The 19,072-nt window shown below is 43.2% G+C and overlaps 1 protein-coding gene across 1 annotated transcript in view; it reads left to right on the forward strand.

The window, feature by feature from the left end:
- The window catches only part of LOC125515649 (probable serine/threonine-protein kinase PBL4), a 29,172-nt gene extending 13,035 nt beyond the window's left edge, over window positions 1-16,137 (forward strand). Inside the window, exons 2-8 of the mRNA XM_048681163.1 lie at window positions 7,209-7,366; window positions 7,455-7,713; window positions 8,220-8,442; window positions 8,538-8,658; window positions 9,913-10,074; window positions 15,316-15,428; window positions 15,526-16,137. Coding sequence (XP_048537120.1) covers window positions 7,209-7,366; window positions 7,455-7,713; window positions 8,220-8,442; window positions 8,538-8,658; window positions 9,913-10,074; window positions 15,316-15,428; window positions 15,526-15,928 — 1,439 coding nt within the window. The 3' untranslated portion in view covers window positions 15,929-16,137. The remainder of the gene's footprint in view (window positions 1-7,208; window positions 7,367-7,454; window positions 7,714-8,219; window positions 8,443-8,537; window positions 8,659-9,912; window positions 10,075-15,315; window positions 15,429-15,525) is intronic.
- Window positions 16,138-19,072: the final 2,935 nt, after the last annotated feature.

A 19,072-nucleotide genomic window follows, 5' to 3' on the forward strand; every position in this document is an offset into this window, starting at 1 on the left:
GTCTCTGGCTTAGGACCAGACTTGGGCTTCTTCACTTGAGCAGCAACTTGCTTGCTGTTCTTCTTGAAGTTCCCCTTCTTCCCTCTGCCCTTTTCTTGAAACTAGTGGTCTTGTCTACCATCAACACTTGATGTTTTTCTCGATTTCTACCTTCGTCAATTTCCACATTACAAAGAGCTTGGGAATCGTTTTCGTTATCCCTTGCATATCATAGTTCATCACGAAGTTCTACTAACTTGGTGATGGTGACTAGAGAATTCTGTCAATCACTATCTTATCTGGAAGATTAACTCCCACTTGATTCAAGCGATTGTAGTACTCAGACAATCTGGGCACATGCTCACTAGTTGAGCGATTCTCCTCCATCTTTTAGCTATAGAACTTGTTGGAGACTTCATATCTCTCAACTCGGGTATTTGCTTGAAATATTAACTTCAACTCCTGGAACATCTCATATGCTCCATGACGTTCAAAACGTCTTTGAAGGCCCGATTCTAAGCCATTAAGCATGGTGCACTAAACCATCAAGTAGTCATCATATTGAGCTAGCCAAACGTTCATAACGTCTGCATCTGCTCCTGCAATAGGTCCGTCACCTAGCGGTGCATCAAGGACATAATTATTCTGTGCAGTAATGAGGATAAACCTCAGATCACGGATCCAATGCGCATCTTTGCTACTAACATCTTTCAACACAATTTTCTCTAGGAACATATCAAAATAAACACAGGGAAGCAACAACGCGAGCTATTGATCTACAATGTGATTTGAAAAATACTACCAGGACTAAGTTCATGATAAATTTGAGTTCAATTTAATCATATTACTTAAGAACTCCCACTTAGATAGACATCCCTCTAATCCTCTAAGTGATCACGTGATCCAAATCAACTAAACCATGTCTGATCATCACGTGAGATGGAGTAGTTTCATCGGTGAACATCATTATGTTGATCATATCTACTATATGATTCACGCTCGACCTTTCGGTCTCCGTGTTTCGAGGCCATATCTGTATATGCTTGGCTCGTCAAGTATAACCTGAGTATTCCGCGTGTGCAACTGTTTTGCACCCGTTGTATTTGAACGTAGAGCCTATCACACCCGATCATCACGTGGTGTCTCAGCACGAAGAACTTTCGCAACGGTGCATACTCAGGAGAACACTTCTTGATAATTTAGTGAGAGATCATCTTATAATGCTACCGTCAACCAAAGCAAGATAAGATGCATAAAAGGATAAACATCACATGCAATCAATATAAGTGATATGATATGGCCATCATCATCTTGTGCTTGTGATCTCCATCTCCGAAGCACCGTCGTGATCACCATCGTCACTGGCGTGACACCTTTATCTCCATCGTAGCGTCGTTGTCGTCTCGCCAATCTTATGCTTCTACGACTATCACTACCGCTTAGTAATAAAGTAAAGCATTACATCGCGATTGCATTGCATACAATAAAGCGACAACCATATGGCTCCTGCCAGTTGCCGATAACTTGGTTACAAAACATGATCATCTCATACAATAAAATTCAGCATCATGTCTTGACCATATCACATCACAACATGCCCTGCAAAAACAAGTTAGACGTCCTCTACTTTGTTGTTGCAAGTTTTACGTGGCTGCTACGGGCTTAAGTAAGAACCAATCTCACCTACGCATCAAAACCACAACGATAGTTTGTCAAATAGACTCCGTTTTAACCTTCGCAAGGACCGGGCGTAGCCATACTTGGTTCAACTAAAGTTGGAGAGACAGTCGCCCGCAAGCCACCTATGTGCAAAGCACGTCGGGAGAACCGGTCTCGCGTAAGCGTACGCGTAATGTTGGTCCGGGTCGTCTCGTCCAACAATACCGCCGAACCAAAGTATGACATGCTGGTAGGCAGTATGACTTGTATCATCCACAACTCACTTGTGATCTACTCGTGCTTATAACATCAACATAAATAACCTAGGCTCGGATGCCACTGTTGGGGAACGTAGTAATTTCAAAATTTTCCTACGCACACGCAAGATCATGTGATGCATAGCAACGAGACGGGAGAGTGTTGTCTACGTACCCAATGCAGACCGACTGCGGAAGCGCTGACACGACGTAGAGGAAGTAGTCGTACGTCTTCACGATCCAACCGATCAAGCACCGAAACTACGGCACCTCCGAGTTCGAGCACACGTTCAGCTCGATGACGATCCCCGGACTCCGATCCAGCAAAGTGTTGGGGAAGAGTTCCGTCAGCACGACGGCGTGGTGACGATCTTGATGAACTACAGCAGCAGGGCTTCGCCTAAACTCCGCTACAGTATTATCGAGGAATATGGTGGCAGGGGGCACCGCACACGGCTAAGGAATAGATCACGTGGATCAACTTGTGTCTCTTTGGGGTGCCTCTACCTCAGTATATAAAGGAGCCAAGGGGGGAGGGGGGCGCCGGCCAGGGAGAGGGCGCAGGAGGAGTCCTACTCCTTCCGGGAGTAGGACTCCCCCCCAATCCTATTGCAACTAGGATTCCCCAAAGGGGGAAAGAGGGAGAGGGGTGGCCGGCCACCTCTCCTAGTCCTAATAGGACTAGGGGAAGGGGGAGGCGCGCAGCCCTTATGGGCAGCCCTTTCACCTTTCCACTAAGGCCCATGAAGGCCCATATGGCTCCCGGGGGGTTCCGGTAACCCTCCCGGTACTCCGGTAAAATCCCGATTTCACCCGGAACACTTCCGATGTCCAAACATAGGCTTCCAATATATCAATCTTTACGTCTCGACCATTTCGAGACTCCTCGTCATGTCCGTGATCACATCCAGGACTCCGAACAACCTTCGGTACATCAAAATGCATAAACTCATGATATAACTGTCATCGTAACCTTAAGCGTGCAGACCCTACGGGTTCGAGAACAATGTAGACATGACCGAGACACGTCTCCGGTCAATAACCAATAGCGGGACCTGGATGCCAATATTGGCTCCTACATATTCTACGAAGATCTTTATCGGTCAGACCGCATAACAACATATGTTGTTCCCTTTGTCATCGGTATGTTACTTGCCTGAGATTCGATCGTCGGTATCCAATACCTAGTTCAATCTCGTTACCGGCAAGTCTCTTTACTCGTTCCGTAATACATCATCTCACAACTAACATATTAGTTGCAGTGCTTGCAAGGCTTATGTGATGTGCATTACCGAGAGGGCCCAGAGATACCTCTCCGACAATCGGAGTGACAAATCCTAATCTCGAAATACGCCAACCCAACATCTACCTTTGGAGACACCTGTAATGCTCCTTTATAATCACCCAGTTACGTTGTGACGTTTGGTAGCACCCAAAGTGTTCCTCCGGCAAACGGGAGTTGCATAATCTCATAGTCATAGGAACATGTATAAGTCATGAAGAAAAGCAATAGCAACATACTAAACGATCGGGTGCTAAGCTAATGGAATGGGTCATGTCAATCAGATCATTCAACTAATGATGTGACCTCGTTAATCAAATAACAACTCATTGTTCATGGTTAGGAAACATAACCATCTTTGATTAACGAGCTAGTCAAGTAGAGGCATACTAGTGACACTTTGTTTGTCTATGTATTCACACATGTATTATGTTTCCGGTTAATACAATTCTAGCATGAATAATAAACATTTATCATGATTATAAGGAAATAAATAATAACTTTATTATTGCCTCTAGGGCATATTTCCTTCATTAAGATACCTTTCAATTAAGATTGTGTCATAGAGATGCATCAAGAATTTCATCTCCTCGGGGTGGGATCCCTTGGTATGCTCGTAAAATACTTGGCGACTGATCATAGAGGGGGAGCGGTGTGGAGATGGCCATGAGGACATAACTAAAATCACGAAGTGTTTTTAGGGGATTAAGTTTACATGTGACCCCCTCCAAAAATGAATATGTGTCTGTTCTTTATCCATTATTTTAGGTGTCATAGTTGCCTACAATTAACGATACTGTTGTCTAAAACCATGTATCCAGTTGCCCAAAATTAATTATACAGTTGTCTGAAATCATGTATCTAGTTGCCCACAATCAACTATACAATTATTTAAAATCATGTATCCAGTTGCCCACTATCAACCATGCAGTTGTCTAAAACCATGTGTCTAGTTGCCCAGTTCTGATGAACAAAACATTACAAAGAACTTAATTTGGCAAATATGTGAAGGTTTTAGATACCTTTCACGTTTGTGTCATAGAGATGCGTCAATAATTCATCTCCTCCGGGTGGATCCCTTGGTACGATCTGGCTTGATTTTGCTCCTCTTGTTGTCTGAGGAGATGGGATCTGGCTTGATGTCGAAGGGAGCAATGGATGCTGAGGGGCCCTGAGAACACCCGCTCGTCGTTCGGTCTGGAAGATTTCGAACGTACGGACTTGTTCAAATAAATTAGGCGACCGTCATTGGATGGCTAAATGTGTCTAGGGAGGCCGATCCTCACATTTGGGGTGATTGGGTGTCCTTATGGTAGGTAACTTAGAGGTGAAGCTAGTCAATTAGTAGTCATGGTAACCAACTTAAAAGTATCCTCCACTGATAGGTAGCCATCCTAGGGCGAAAAAGGAGTTGCTTTCCTATAGCACTAAAGTTGCCTCTGTAGAACACAACGTTGCTCAAAAAAAGTTTGTTGAAACCTACTCATATGAGATCTAGTTTTGAAGAACTCGTTGCGAGAAACCCAATAGTGAAAACGGATCTAAATTCTGACATTCGAATCAAAAGTTATGACTTCTTTAAAAAAATTGAAACCACATATAAATGCACGTGGTCTCTGGCGGATCTAACTTGAGGATAGGAGACTATGCACTTTCCTTTTTTAGTTGGCTAGAATGACATGTCACATCAATTTCCTAATATGGTGAGTATGCTCGAGCAGTCCAACGAGCGCCCATGCGTTGCCTAGCAATGTCCTAAAAAATTGGCTATCAATTGGTTAGCTACCAACTTATTTCGCACATCTCACAAAATTTGTCAAAATTGGCAAGTCTTGGAGTTTCAAAATATTAACATATCAAAATATTGCCAAGCGAACTGTTTGCCACTAACCAATCATGTACTTAACCTTTTATTGTCACCTACTTTTGGGCCCACAAGCAGAACATTGCATTTCATCATCATTTACATTCCTCTTATAATTTGATCTATATTGGGCCCCACATATGATCAACACATTTTTAGAACTCAATTCTAGTACTAGAACTGATTCCAGCCATTTTTCCTTTAAAACTGCATTTGACAATGTTTAGCACCAACTAGAGGTAGTGCTCTGATTGAATAGCACTAAATGGTGCCCAACACTTGACATGGCCTAAGAAGCCCTAACTTTTATCGCATAATTAAGGAAAATATAAGTCATAATAGTAACACTGTGATGTGTTTAGGTATTTTTAAGAAAATCTACTTATGTACATCTATGAAGATCTAATGGCCTTACTGTATACAGATACACTTCTGAAGATCTAATGGCTGATATCTAATAAAAATCTAGCTTATGGGATCCATCTATATAAAATGGTCCACTAAATCATTGTATGGATGAATTTTTTGTGGGAATTTTTAGCAACCTCTCTTATTTGTTGATGTAGTGTGCTTTTATAATATAACTGATTTTACTTTAAGCGCATATTCGATTCTTGGAATGTTTTGTTTTTTGAATAATTATCCCTATAAAAGCCTATTTGATTTTGAGGATTTTAAAATATGGAAGATATAATAACACATAGGTAGAGAACAAGAATTCATGTGAAAAATGGAGATTTGATAAGCACAAGAATTGTGCAAATTTTGGTGTTAGACTCGGCCAAATAAGAAAAAAAAATAAGCACACTCAAATCTAAGTCAAATCAATAACAAAATTGAAATTACAGGAGGTCTCAAATGATATCCGAGTGAGCTGGATAATTTATGTGTTGTTTTTTCCGTCACTTTGGTCCTCAAACTTGCTAGAATTTATAAAGCATTCCACATTGGTTAATTTGATGGACAAAGCGGAGTCGTTTCTGAGTTTTGATGACAAGATTGCACCTCCTCAACTAGTTTGATGGTTGTAGACACATTTCACTCTACATTGAACTCCATCTTTGCATGGCATGAATCCATTTTACTGAAATATAAATATATCAAATTTTAGCATACTCCCTTTTATGTACAAATACAAACATATTAAAAAACTAAAAAAATATGGACTTATTTGCAATTTGTTCACGTAGTTCTTATTGAAGTATCTTACAAATAGTATATGAAGATAGTCAAAATGAAATGTGGGTGTAACTACATCTCGTTGTAGGATTTAGTTTCCATATACATGTGTGTGTGTGTGTGTAGTTGACCTACATATATAACTAGATGATACCCGGCGCGTTTCTAGGGAAATTGTGTTGCAATATATTTTAATATGATTTGGTTGTTTGAAACTTATATGTGAAAATTAATATTGAAAACACATATGATTTATTATACAACTATAATTATTGTAGAATATAAGTAGCATTTTTCATGCATGTTGAAAAGAAAGAAATAGTGAGATTGATGAGATGACATGTGTGGTGAATTGAAATGTGTAAATGTTGAGAGTGAAAATAAATAGCACATGGATGGTGAGAGAAATAGTTAATGGGGTGATGAGGTGGCATGTGTGCATGTCGAGAGAAATACAGGTGGTGGTAATCAACTATTTAGGTATATAAGATTCCATTATTATATATGTATGTGCATATATAACGCCATTTTATATATGTTTGTATGTGCGTGGGTGTGTCTATATATAGGAAAAATACATACTACCAGCGAGGGGTAGTTATCCCCATGTCTGAAATAGTACCATGTGGTAGTTACTATACCAACAAACATTTCATAAAACATCCTAATTCCTACGAGAGCACATGTGTGATATTAGTATTACAGAACTTGTCAATGTTTCCGAACTATAGGTCAACTAAGCCATACACATTATATAATATATAGCACATTTTTGTTGTATAATTGGTGCTTGACCTCTTCCATAACAGTGCTCCTAAATATATATTAAGCCAGTGTGTGAAATGTTTGTTACATATATAATAATACAATTAATGTAACAGATTTGTAGGGATATGCAATGCTTCAGGTAGTTTGATCGTTGCTACCATGTGTTCAAACAATAGACAATGTATTTGGTCTTACTTGATACAATATTTTTGCATTGCAGTAATGGATCATGATCAAGTACGTGAACTGGAAGTCCTGGAAGGCATACTTGGTGATGCAAGTGCTGAACCATTCAAGATATCTTATGGACTATTGAAAACCATTACAAGAAATTTTTCTAATGAGATTGGTCATGGTTCGTTTGGAAATGTGTATCGGGTATGTTTTAATCTTGGCTGCCTTGGATATTTTTCCACGTTTTCTCCTTATGCTGCAAAAAAGTGTTAATTATGACATGTGTAAATAGGGAGGTCGGGAAAATTTGCCGGTCGCTGTGAAGAAGATCTCCAATGTGCATACTATCTCTGATAAGGAGTTCATGGATGAGATCAAGTGTTTAAAAAGTGCAAAACACAAGAATATAGTTAGATTTCTAGGCTATTGTGCGGAAACTGACGAAGAAATAACGCCGTCTGGTGGAACATTGGTGATGGCAGGGAAACGGATCAGGATGATGTGTTTTGAATATGTTCCTAATGGAAATATTCGGCAATATCTTGCAGAAGGTACATTGATCTTACAACTTTATTTATCAAAGTTATAGCCAATTTTGAATTTATCATAGGTTCAAATCCAACATTGGGTCTATTACCTCAACAGTACCTTAAAACTCTTTCTATGGCAGAAAAAATAGATTTCTGGCTGGGACGACCCTCATGCACTGAGGAAATTTTCCTTTATAATCACACTATAACTTTCCTGAATATTTAATGTATATGGTCTGCAGTCGTTCGGGACATTTCCATGTAACATGTTTTATGTGTTTATAGGGAGCAGGCCAAAGTATAGTACTATAACACTACTTTATTTGTACAACGGTGGGGGTAGGTAGGGTTGGCATAGAGATGGTGAATATGAGAGTCAATCGCCCTTTGCCTACTTGTTGTGTGATCAACAATAAACGACCACTAATCCCATTACATATACTAATTAAATTGTCACGCCAAACACACAGGGACATGAAAGGGGAATAAATTACAAAGACTGATAGATATTTTGCTTGCTATTGCAGAGAATCCTCAAGGAGTCGACTGGCCCGCATGCTACAAAATTATTAGGGGAATTTGTCACGGTTTGAATTATCTTCATGACAGGAAAATTAACCATCTTGACCTGAAACCAGAAAATGTTATGTTGGATGATCAGATGGAACCAAAAATTACAGATTTCGGTCTGTCAAGATTCTTAGATCAAGGAACGTCCACCATGGTTACTAAGCACATAATTGGAACACCGTAAGTTAATTAAGCTATCATGTCGACATCTGATATTTGTTAAATTGGCTATGTGCAAGGATACTTCAGATTAACTATTACACCAATGCATACAGGAGATATATTGCACCAGAAATCATAAATAAAGGACATCTATCATTCAAGACAGATGTATATGCTTTTGGCATTATTATCATAGAACTATTGACTGGGAAGAGTATGATAAGCCTTGAGAATGTAAGGAGTAACTTAATTAACCGGCTAGTCAACTTGTTGAATTATGGGAAGAAAATATTCACTTGTACTATCATTGCATTAAAATGTATTTTTTTACTTTGCACAGTCTTCATTTTATAGGTTTTACCACTACTTTTGATGAATATGTTGTGAAATCAGTGTACTAATAATGATAATATTAGCATCTAACTTATATAGGGTTTCAATTTAATTAGTGGTAAAAGGTATACAAGTTTTAATGCTCACATTCCTGCAAAAAGTTTTCCTTGATAAACTTAATCCTATATTGTATCTATCAATTTACTCCAAAGAAATGGTGTGCATAGACTACTCTATTTCATACATTTTTTGTAAGATCTATGTATTTGTGTTGTAGTACATACATACATATAAATCAGGTTTTACCACACTCAACTCGGCTAATTTGCAACTTAATTATATTCAGAAGCTGTGATTTCTTAAAAACTATCATGGATATTCACATCTGGGAGAGACTAGTATAAAAGCAACATTTAGGATACAAAAATAGAAAAACCAACGACATACGTTGGATGCCGAATGGATGTCTCAGATCCAACTTAAGTGACATGGTGGAAGGACCAGTTTATACATAACTGTTAGTCAGGGGGGTTTTCATAAAATAAACATGAAGCTTCCCCACTCCCCTGCATTCAATGTGAGGCATCCATTCATGATCCGACGGATGTCATTGAGTTTTTCCATTCTTGCACACTAGGTTCTGTTTTTACGCTAGTCTTCCCCTATTCATCTACATATGACAAGTACACTTGCAGACTTGATGCAAAAAGTATGTCTATATGCATCCTGCATAACAAAATTCATCTATTGAGCAGTGTGCTATCCTCCAAATTTTATTTCTATTTTCCAGGGTTGCATGTGAACGTATTTTTGCACCAAAGCTTGCAAGTATACATATGATAGCATGATAAACATTGGATTTCATTTTCCAAAATACGGCTTTCTAAGTGTGTGAAGAGGAAGATACATACAGGGTGCATCTCGACCCGGTTAGAAATAAGAATGTTACTACATAGTTTATGCTTACATCAGACCTATAATGGGAAAATTCACCATTTACATGTGTCGGTTTTGATATAACTATTAATTTTCAGGAAGCTACCAATTTACTTACTGGTCAAGTAAACCACGCCATATGTTGTGTATTTTCTTTTTGATATTTTAAATAAATATGGCCAAGGGCTGTTACCACGCGTCTTTGAACTTTATTTACAGTGGGATGAATCGTTAGACATGGACTGTCCACGAAGGAGGAGGTGCGCTGAAATGGCTCGACAGTGTACGGACTTTGACAAACGTAACAGGCCCACAATGCGTGATGTAATTACTGACCTGGATAAGTTGGAGAGCATGCATCCATGGTCTTCCATAAGCCAGGTACATATGATTAATTAATGACAAAGTTGGTCTTCTTTGGCAAGGATTATTTGTGCAAATTCCACCCGTACACAATATGCATATACTAAACCCCATATGTAAGAGCAGAGCATACTATATAGTAGACGGCAAAATTAATGATGATAATGTGAAAGGTCAACCCGGGAGGGTGGGGGTTGCCCACCTGAATCATTTCCGTTCTTCATTTATATGAAGGGGCATAAAACCCCGGAAATGCCCTTTGGTGGAGGGTGCATTGGTGGACATTAAAAACCATATTTCCACGACGCAAAAAAAGCAAAAAAAATGTACACACGAAAATACACATATAACACGTTTTTAACACAAAACACACATATATCACATTCAAGAAAAGTTTCATAACAGTACACTTCCATAGATGGCATAGACAAAAATAACAAATACATAAATGAAAATGGGCCAATATGTTTTATCCTTGGGCTAGGATATTGTTTTTTTGTGCAGCTTGCAAATCATAATATTTTTAATTGAAAATTCACAGATCTTTCGTGAATATGTGTAAGTTTCCACAATTTATTTCGGATTTTTTTAGAAACTTGGAAATATGATTGTTGAATCATTTCAAAAAAAAATTGGAGCCAATGCCCCCGTCCACCAAAAGGTCGCTTCCCACAAACCCTAGATTTTTACAAGGGAAGGTTACAACGTAAGGAGGTATGGGTGGGAGGGACTACCTTAATCTAACCACCAAGAAGATAAGCCAGGCGTCCACATCATCCCTAACGGATGAGGGCAACCATTGCCGCCAAAGGACAATGCCCGTGTGGCAAAGGCTTCAAAAATGTGCGAGAGGGGGGGGGAGTTGCCATGCATTTGACAAAAACCCGTTTTGATGCTTCCATAGTCACCGGCAGCAAACAAGAGGGTCAACATCGACCTCCCCAAGATGGCATCCGGAAAAGGCGTGCGGTTGAGCAACCTAACAGACGCTTCTCCCATGACCGGTCATCCGATGGAGGCCTAGAGGCACCTAATGGGGCTTAATAGATGATATTGTGATGTGTTAACTAAATTAGTTGAATGGGTGTTAATGTTGAAGCTAGCAACGCCGCCCCGCAAAAATGAGCTTCAATTACACTATATGTTCATATAAACATCTGATTTTAATTAGTTAAGCCCTATTATCATGATATATAGTATATGACTGGGTGGAGCACATATGTAATTAGTTAAGGTTCACATTCCTAATTGGCAAGCCAATCTCAAGTGCGTGTCAGTCACATACGTAGCGCGCGGCGTGCTCCCTGTGACCCACGTGAGAAGAGCTGCATCCTAGCTTGTCCTCACCAGGTCCAGACATTTTTTTCCAGGCTGCACCGCATTTCCTTTCTTCTCAGCGAACCAATCTTCCTCTTTCGCCTTCAAAGAAAATCTTCCTCTTTCGCCTTCAAAAAAATTTCCTCTTTCTATCTCTCTTGTTCCCCGCAAACAACGGTCATTGCGACCATCATTGGTCCATGCCGGAAGCCCCTGTGATCAGTCCTCGACGCCTCCCCATCATTCTCGTCCTCGGCTTTCAAAGCCCCTCTGCCCAGCTGTGCACATGTCCCACCACCATGCACATGTGCCTCCCTTTCCTCGTCCTCGACAATGGCGTCGCTGGGTGCATATCCTTCTTCGAGTGTGGTTGTTGTGTTGTGACGCCATGGCGGGAAGCGTCGCACCCGGCAATGTTGCAGCTGTTACTGTGGACTATGGGGGCACTGCGATCCACGACATTTACTATTGGGACATATGACATCAATTGTTGGAAACTGCGATGCGGACTGTTGGGACCTGCATCCCGGGATGCTATGAGCGAGGGGAGGACCGCGACCGCGTGGTCCTCTGACCAGCGAGTTCAACTGCTGGAACCGGCTTTGTTGACTACTGAAACTAGTGATACGAGATACTACGATCAGGGAGTGGTGGTCTCATTTTCTGCGATCGACGCCCACATTTGCTAGGACAAGTCGCACCTATGTTGCATGATGTAGCATGCTATTGGGATGTTGCGGCCCGCCACGACAACTGCGTGGACCAATGACAATGGTTGTCGAGACCAGCTGCATCGATGCCACAAGATGCAGCATGCAATGGGATGTTGAGACCCGCCACGACAACTGCCTAGCCCGGAGACAATGGTTGTTGGGACCAAATGCATTGAAGTTACAAGCTGCAACATGCTAATAGCATGCTGCGACCTGCTACGGTGACTGCTAGGACTGGCGACGACGGTTGCTGGACCAGTGACAACCATGCTGCAAAGCTCGGACGAAGTGCTGCAATCCACCAAGGTGAATGGTATGACCGGCGCTGGAAACTGCGGCGACCAATGCCCGACTGTCCTGCAATGCTCTAACCAGTGCCAGCGGCGTGCTACCGGTGTCTGGCACGATGACGAGCGGGGTTGGCGGGATCTAGGACACGACAGTTACCGCATGTCGCGACAGGAGCTACCGGGGTGATGCAAGCCTTGGGAGAAGTATGCACGACTAACGGCGAGGCGTGCTGCAATGTGCGACTGTGCGAGGAAGGCGTCACGGTGCTGCAAGGAGCGACGCCGGTGTCTAGCTCTAGATGCATGCGGAAGGGAAGCGTGCGAGATTTTTAAGGCATGCGTTGCGGGAGGTCGACGGGAGGATGTCCCGAGTCCACTGTGATGATCGTAGACCTACATTGGTACATGCGCGAGGGATCATTTGGCTGAGGTTGTGATCCATCAGAGGAGTAATCGGTCGACTGACGCCTGTAATCGCCCATTAGTTAAGCCCCACTATGAGGGTATATAGGACACAATGTTGGCACTGCACCTCGCAGCACTTCTCTTATGTCTAACAATCTTTATCAGCTCTCAAACTGCTTCACACTTTTGTCTCACACAACATAAGAAACACATAAATTACACACACGCATACGCGAATGAAGAAAACTAGCTAGCTTTGCCGTGAGGCTCTCCTACTCGGTGACACAAGACTACATTTTTTCCTTCAGCCCTCAGACTTTTTTCTCATTACTCAAAGCGCTATATATACTATATATACACAGAATGGTAGGCACTAAGGCCATAACACACGCCACCACTTAGACCAGAGCCCTCCCAATGAAGAACAGAAGGTGACAGCAGTTCTGTTTTATAAAACATGATGAAATTTTTTCTTTTATTTTTTTCTTGAAAAGATGGTATTTATGGAGTTGAGATTAGGGTTAGCGGAGCCTCGTGGGTCCCACAAGGTAACAGGCGGCCCAATAATCCACTAACCTTTCCATGATCCACACAACGGTAATGTTGCATGCAGCTAATAAGTAGAGTAAAATACGTAGAACCATCACATTTGTGTCATCATTACCGAAAGACCAAGATTTTACGATTCGTTGCATTTTACACCGCGTCTAAAAATTAACAGTGGCAGAAAACACTGATGAAAAATTATAATGACTTTGATAATGTCACTAATTGGCCAGGCCCGTCTGTTGGGCTGAGTTGGCAAAAAAAAATGGCACGAGGACGGATTTGCTTGGTCTTCTTCTTCCTCCTCTCTTTATGTGTGGCATTACATCCAACACCTCATGTGTGGCTCGTCCAAAGCCATCGGCCGGAGCAGCGGTTGCGACATGGGCTCGTCCAAGGACAAGATGATGGTGTCAGGAGGAGGTTGTTGGCGAGCTGCTGGCAGGGATCTGGTACAAGATGCGCGCGTCCGACATGGCGAACGTGGCGCATAAGCTAGAGCAGCGGCACTAACCAGCGCCTCCCCGCATGCGAGTAGAACCTCTTGCCCAGGCCCTTCTCTCTCAGCCCGCTTCTGCCGCAAAGCTGAGGCGCTGCAGGGGACGCTCAACACGTGCTGCGAGCAGCCGGGAGTAGCATCAGGTGGTGGCGGAACTATGAGCACATGACAGGAGCAGCAGGTAGCGCCCCCCTGCTCCGGACGGGAGCACGACAGCGACTAGGAGGCCGACTAGCTAGGAGGAGCATGGTCAGCTCGACGAAGGCAGTCGCGCATTGAGCTCTCGCTCTCCCTTGGCGTGCTGCGCCGCCACGCGCCGCTGCGGCTGCTGGAGTTTGACCCTGGCCACGGCTCGTTGCTTTGGCACACACTCAACCCTGCCGGCGTCACCGTCTTCCTCGAGGAGGACCTAGAGTGGTACCGAGTCGTGGACTAACCTCCATTGCACGTCATCGTCCAGAAAATCCAGCCTGTCGTGCCCAGCCACTACGAGCTCGTCCACGTCCATGCCGGGGAGGACATCACCACCACGCGGCGCACTCGCACAAGCATGCGGACGACCCAGCGCATGTGGCTGACTCACGTGCGGCGTACACCTAGCTCGGGCCTCCGGCCTCTTCCCGCGCCAGCGTCGCGGCCATGCCTTGCGCGCGTCTGCGACCTGCTCTACCTCCCTTGGCCGCGGGCGACCTGGGACGAGCACAGCCAGCTGTTCGGTGGCCGCGCTGGCCCACGCGGTGCGGTATAGCGCGGCCAGGGCGGGGCTCTTCTTAGGCGTCCCAGCGCCGGCGCGGTAGCCACGAGTCCTCGGGCACGGAGGAGGGCGGGTGAGGCGCCGGCGGCTTCTTCTTGTGCCCATTTAGAAGTGATGCATATATCGTGTTTGATAAAAATGCCTAAGGAAAGAGGGCAGGAGAAAGAAGAAGACTAAGTCCAATTTGCCCATGTGGCATTTTTTTTCCTTCCAACTCACATTGATGGGTGGGCCCGGCCAATTTGTGATGCCATCCAAACACTTAGCATCTACCATCAGTGTTTCTTGTCACTGTCAATTTTTTGGTGTGGTGCATTTTGCAACATTTTATAAAGTGGTTGTTTTTTGCATTCTGTGATACAAATATGGTGGTTCTGTGAATTTTACTCAACTAACTAAATTTTGACTCATTCAGCTACTACCTGCACCAAACGAATGTCATGCAAGTACTGGCTAACTCCTGGACTTACTCCACTAGACAACTTCGGACTCACTCCAGTAGACCACTATGCATGCAGTAATTACCTACTCTACTCAGCCAGGCACACATGCACTCCCTAATTAATACTCACATGATGTGAACACATGAACATTTACAATTATGCAGATGAGCATCGGGAGAATAATGCATATATAGTAAACGAGTATAGACTTTGTAGCCCCGGTAGGCTATACCCCCTACTGACAATTTACATACTTGGCACTTATATTTGAACTTTTTGCTGAGGAACGCAGAGTCTTCCTATTTCGCTGGAGAGTGCCGACGTCAAGATTCCATCGAGATCATTAACTATTGCATGGGTTGAGAATCCCGAGTACTGGAGATGGATTGCACACCCCGACGCCAGGTTCACCAATCCATCTTTGAAATGAACTTTTCGCGAATTTCTTAAACGACATATATTAAACCTGATGCACCATTTTTGCTTCTTTTCTTGATACAAGCTCTAGCGAATGCGCTGAACTCCTAAGTGTGTACTATCTGAAGGTCTCTCGGTTGATTGCACCCGAAGACCTACCTGTTGCGGCCACAAGCTACAGGGCTTACCTCGTGTACAAGCTGGTTGGCAGCACGCCAGGCCTGAAATACACCGTGCAGACAGCAAGCACGCTCCATTTCGACAGTACCGCCCCTACCAACAAGGTTAGCCTCCACCCTAAAGCACCTGGGGCCAGTGGTGCCCAAGGTGTCACCTACCCCGTCACCAGGGGCGATGGCTGGCTGGAGCTTAGACTGGGTGAGTTCTCTAACGAGAAAGCGGTGACTGTAGAGCTCCTACGTGAGGACCCCCACAACAAGATGAGCGGCCTCATCATTGATGGCATGGAGGTCAGGAGGTGCCTGTAATGTAATGCATCCACATCACCAGATTGATCGTGTGCCACCTCTACTGTAATCCACCTCTACTGTAATCTACTGCAACCCTGTATCGACTATTATGTTGAAATGTCAAGTGAACTAGCAAAGTGGACCGCATAGTTTGCGCGGGTAGATTTCTTAATTTTGATTGTGTGAATTCAATAAATGGCTTGCAATGTCTAATTTTACATTGAGGATTTCCGGCAAAAGAGTTTTTAAGTTTTGTTCCCTCGATAATAACACCTATACCGTGTGAATTTCTCTTTTTTTCACGGTTTATAATTTTTCTGTTGTCTGTCCCATGGACGCTACTGAATGAGCATTCCATTTGCGGATTCAGGAGGTTCTATTCATTGTTATTCATCAAGAATATGTGCTAATACTGTGAAATGAAGTTCCCATCCTAGATTACTTTTCTTCTGTTTTGTTATTGTTTGTCTCACTCTCCAGCTATCTGGAAGACTGAATCGAATTGTTGATTGTGTCATAATCTCCAGGGATTCACTACCATTTTGACCGGCAAACACTCGATATCAATTGATAGAATACTTCAGGTCTGGATACAATTGCAGAAAGGGGAATGGGGAGGAAAAGAGGATGCGGGATAGTTGGCACAACGCCAACACTACAGACGTGATCTAAAACAGATAGTCACCCCCCCCACACACACACACGACCTAGGCTAAGTACACAGCAACACTTGTTACACCCGGGGCCGGGATGCTGGGCCTGATTGCTCCTATGCCTCTGGCTATGTAGTCGTTATAGCACCAGGGTTGCTAACAATAACGGTATCTTCGCCGTGTGGATTGTGGCATCTTCGCCGCGTGGTTTGCGGCATCTTTGCCGCGTAGTTTGCTGAGGCGGCCATTTCGGGGGCGTGGATTTCTGTTTGGCAACGATGATGGCTTTGTGAGGAGCTTTGGTCGCGGCTCGGGCTTCGGTAGTCGGATCTTCCCGGCGTGTCCGAGGTGCTCTTCCGTTGGTTGCTTGGTTGCTTTGAAGTCGGAGCTGTGGTGGAGTGTGTCCATGCGATGACGATGACAGGCGCTCGGTGGTCGGTTACGGAGGGCACAGTCGGTGCAAGTCCTGCATATTTCCCTTGTGATGATCATCGTCAAAGTCGAAGCTGTCGGTTGTTCACGCGTGTGGCCTTCTGTTGGCATGTGCCGTCATGGTTTCTGTGCAGTTGTTTGTAGCTCTGCGATCGCATGTCGGTGGCCAGGTTGGCCGGTGGTGCCCATGTCATGTGGGTTGAGTTGTATCGATTTTAACCCGGCTTTCCGCCAATTAACCGGGCAATTCTCTTCTTCTTAATCAATGAAAATGGCAAATCTTTTGCCTTGTTTGAAAAAAAAACTAGAAGAAAGATGATGGTTTTGGTTCCTCATTTGTGCTTCCGTGATGCTAGATGCAGATGGTTCCTGCATGCCATAGGGAGATGCTGGAAGCTTTGTAGCTACTGTTTGTGAATCATGACATGTTAATGGCAGGCACCATAAGGAACCTTTGCACGACTGCCAATGATGAACTGAAGGGCGTCAATATGGCACCGCTGGAGGAAAGAGAGCTTACACAGTTGATAATTGCTGCAGTGGATGGTTCCCGGCAAGGTATTTTCCATGATGCTTGGAGCATTGCCAAAGTGTTGTCTAGTCTGCCTGAACGCGAAGGGTTTGGGCACAGGCCTGGAGTACCTCACCTATGTCTATGCAATACTACATGGACATGGAGACTTTGGCAGCCAAACTGCAGAGGGAGATCATCAGCATCGTCGCAGTGGAGGTAGAGGCGAGCATGGGGATGATCCGTCAACTTGGCGTGCCAGCAAGGCTGCCACTGCCCAAGAGGAAGCTGTCGATCCTTCAAGATCAAGTGGTGGAGCCGCTGAAGAAGAACATGCCAAAGGTCAATCCACCGCCTGTTATACCAGTGCGATGATGACATAGTGGAAGAAATCCTCAGATTCACCATGATGTTTCTGGATGCCAATCTGTCTCATCTTCGCATTGCTCTGTTTGCTTTTATATGTGTGCTAATACTTTTTTTCTTCTGTTGATTACCGGTGCTATGTGTGTTGTGTTTCTATGTGTTGGTGTTTTCAGGGCCTAACTTGTTCTGCAGCCTGTACCGTGAAGAGAGTTGTTCTGTTAGTTGTTCATTAAGTTCGTGTCAGTTCCTGCTATTGTTTGTGTCTCACCAGCCATGTGAAAGATGGGGTTTTCTTTCATGCTCGTTTGTCAAAAGACCAACCTACGGTTTCTAACTAGTAATTGCAACAATTTTTTCTGATTAACAACATCCTTATGACATAACTACATGTGCTCTAATAACCAAGGTATTTTATGCATCAATAACAATGAGTATCATGTATAAGGCATGTAAATGGAACCATAGGGATGCTCTGCGAGTAGCAAGCAGTAAAAGGAACTTTCCATTGAGGCTATGAAATTTCTACTGCTGAATTCAGTGAAAACTCTGAAAACTCTAGTGCAGAACCGGGCAATAGCACCGGTTCGTAAGGCCCTTCAGTGCCGGTTCGGTAACCGGCACTAAAGTGTGGGCACTAAAGCCCCCCCCCACCTTTAGTACCGGTTCAGCACGAACCGGTGCTAAAGGGCAACCACGTGGCACGAGCCAGGCCACAAGTGCGGTAGATCATTAGTACCGGTTGGTAACACCAACCGATACTAAATGTTTGTGGGTTTTGGTTTTATTTTTTATTTTTCCTTTAAATTTGTGTTATCAATTTAATTTAGGATTGTTTTACGTTATAATGAGTTGTTATACTTGATATGGATATGAATATGGCATATATATATACTTGATCACTTAGCTAGGATCCATCTAGTTCAAACTAATTTGCGGTTTTTTTCATAAATGATATATATAATAACTCATCATCATCATCATCACATATTAATATAGAAATAAACTGTTGCATCATATCATCACCAACAACAGTATATATATATATAAGTATATATATATATATATATATATATATATATATATATGGTCGCGCTATTCGTCACCCTGAGTGAGGAATTCTTATTCCTCACCCCAGTCCAATCACACGGACAGAAGTTGAAGCTGTAAGAAGCAAAGCTCTTGAGGTAAAATTACAGCATG

This window comes from Triticum urartu, chromosome 6, assembly GCF_003073215.2.
Source record: "Triticum urartu cultivar G1812 chromosome 6, Tu2.1, whole genome shotgun sequence".
NCBI lineage: Eukaryota > Viridiplantae > Streptophyta > Magnoliopsida > Poales > Poaceae > Triticum > Triticum urartu.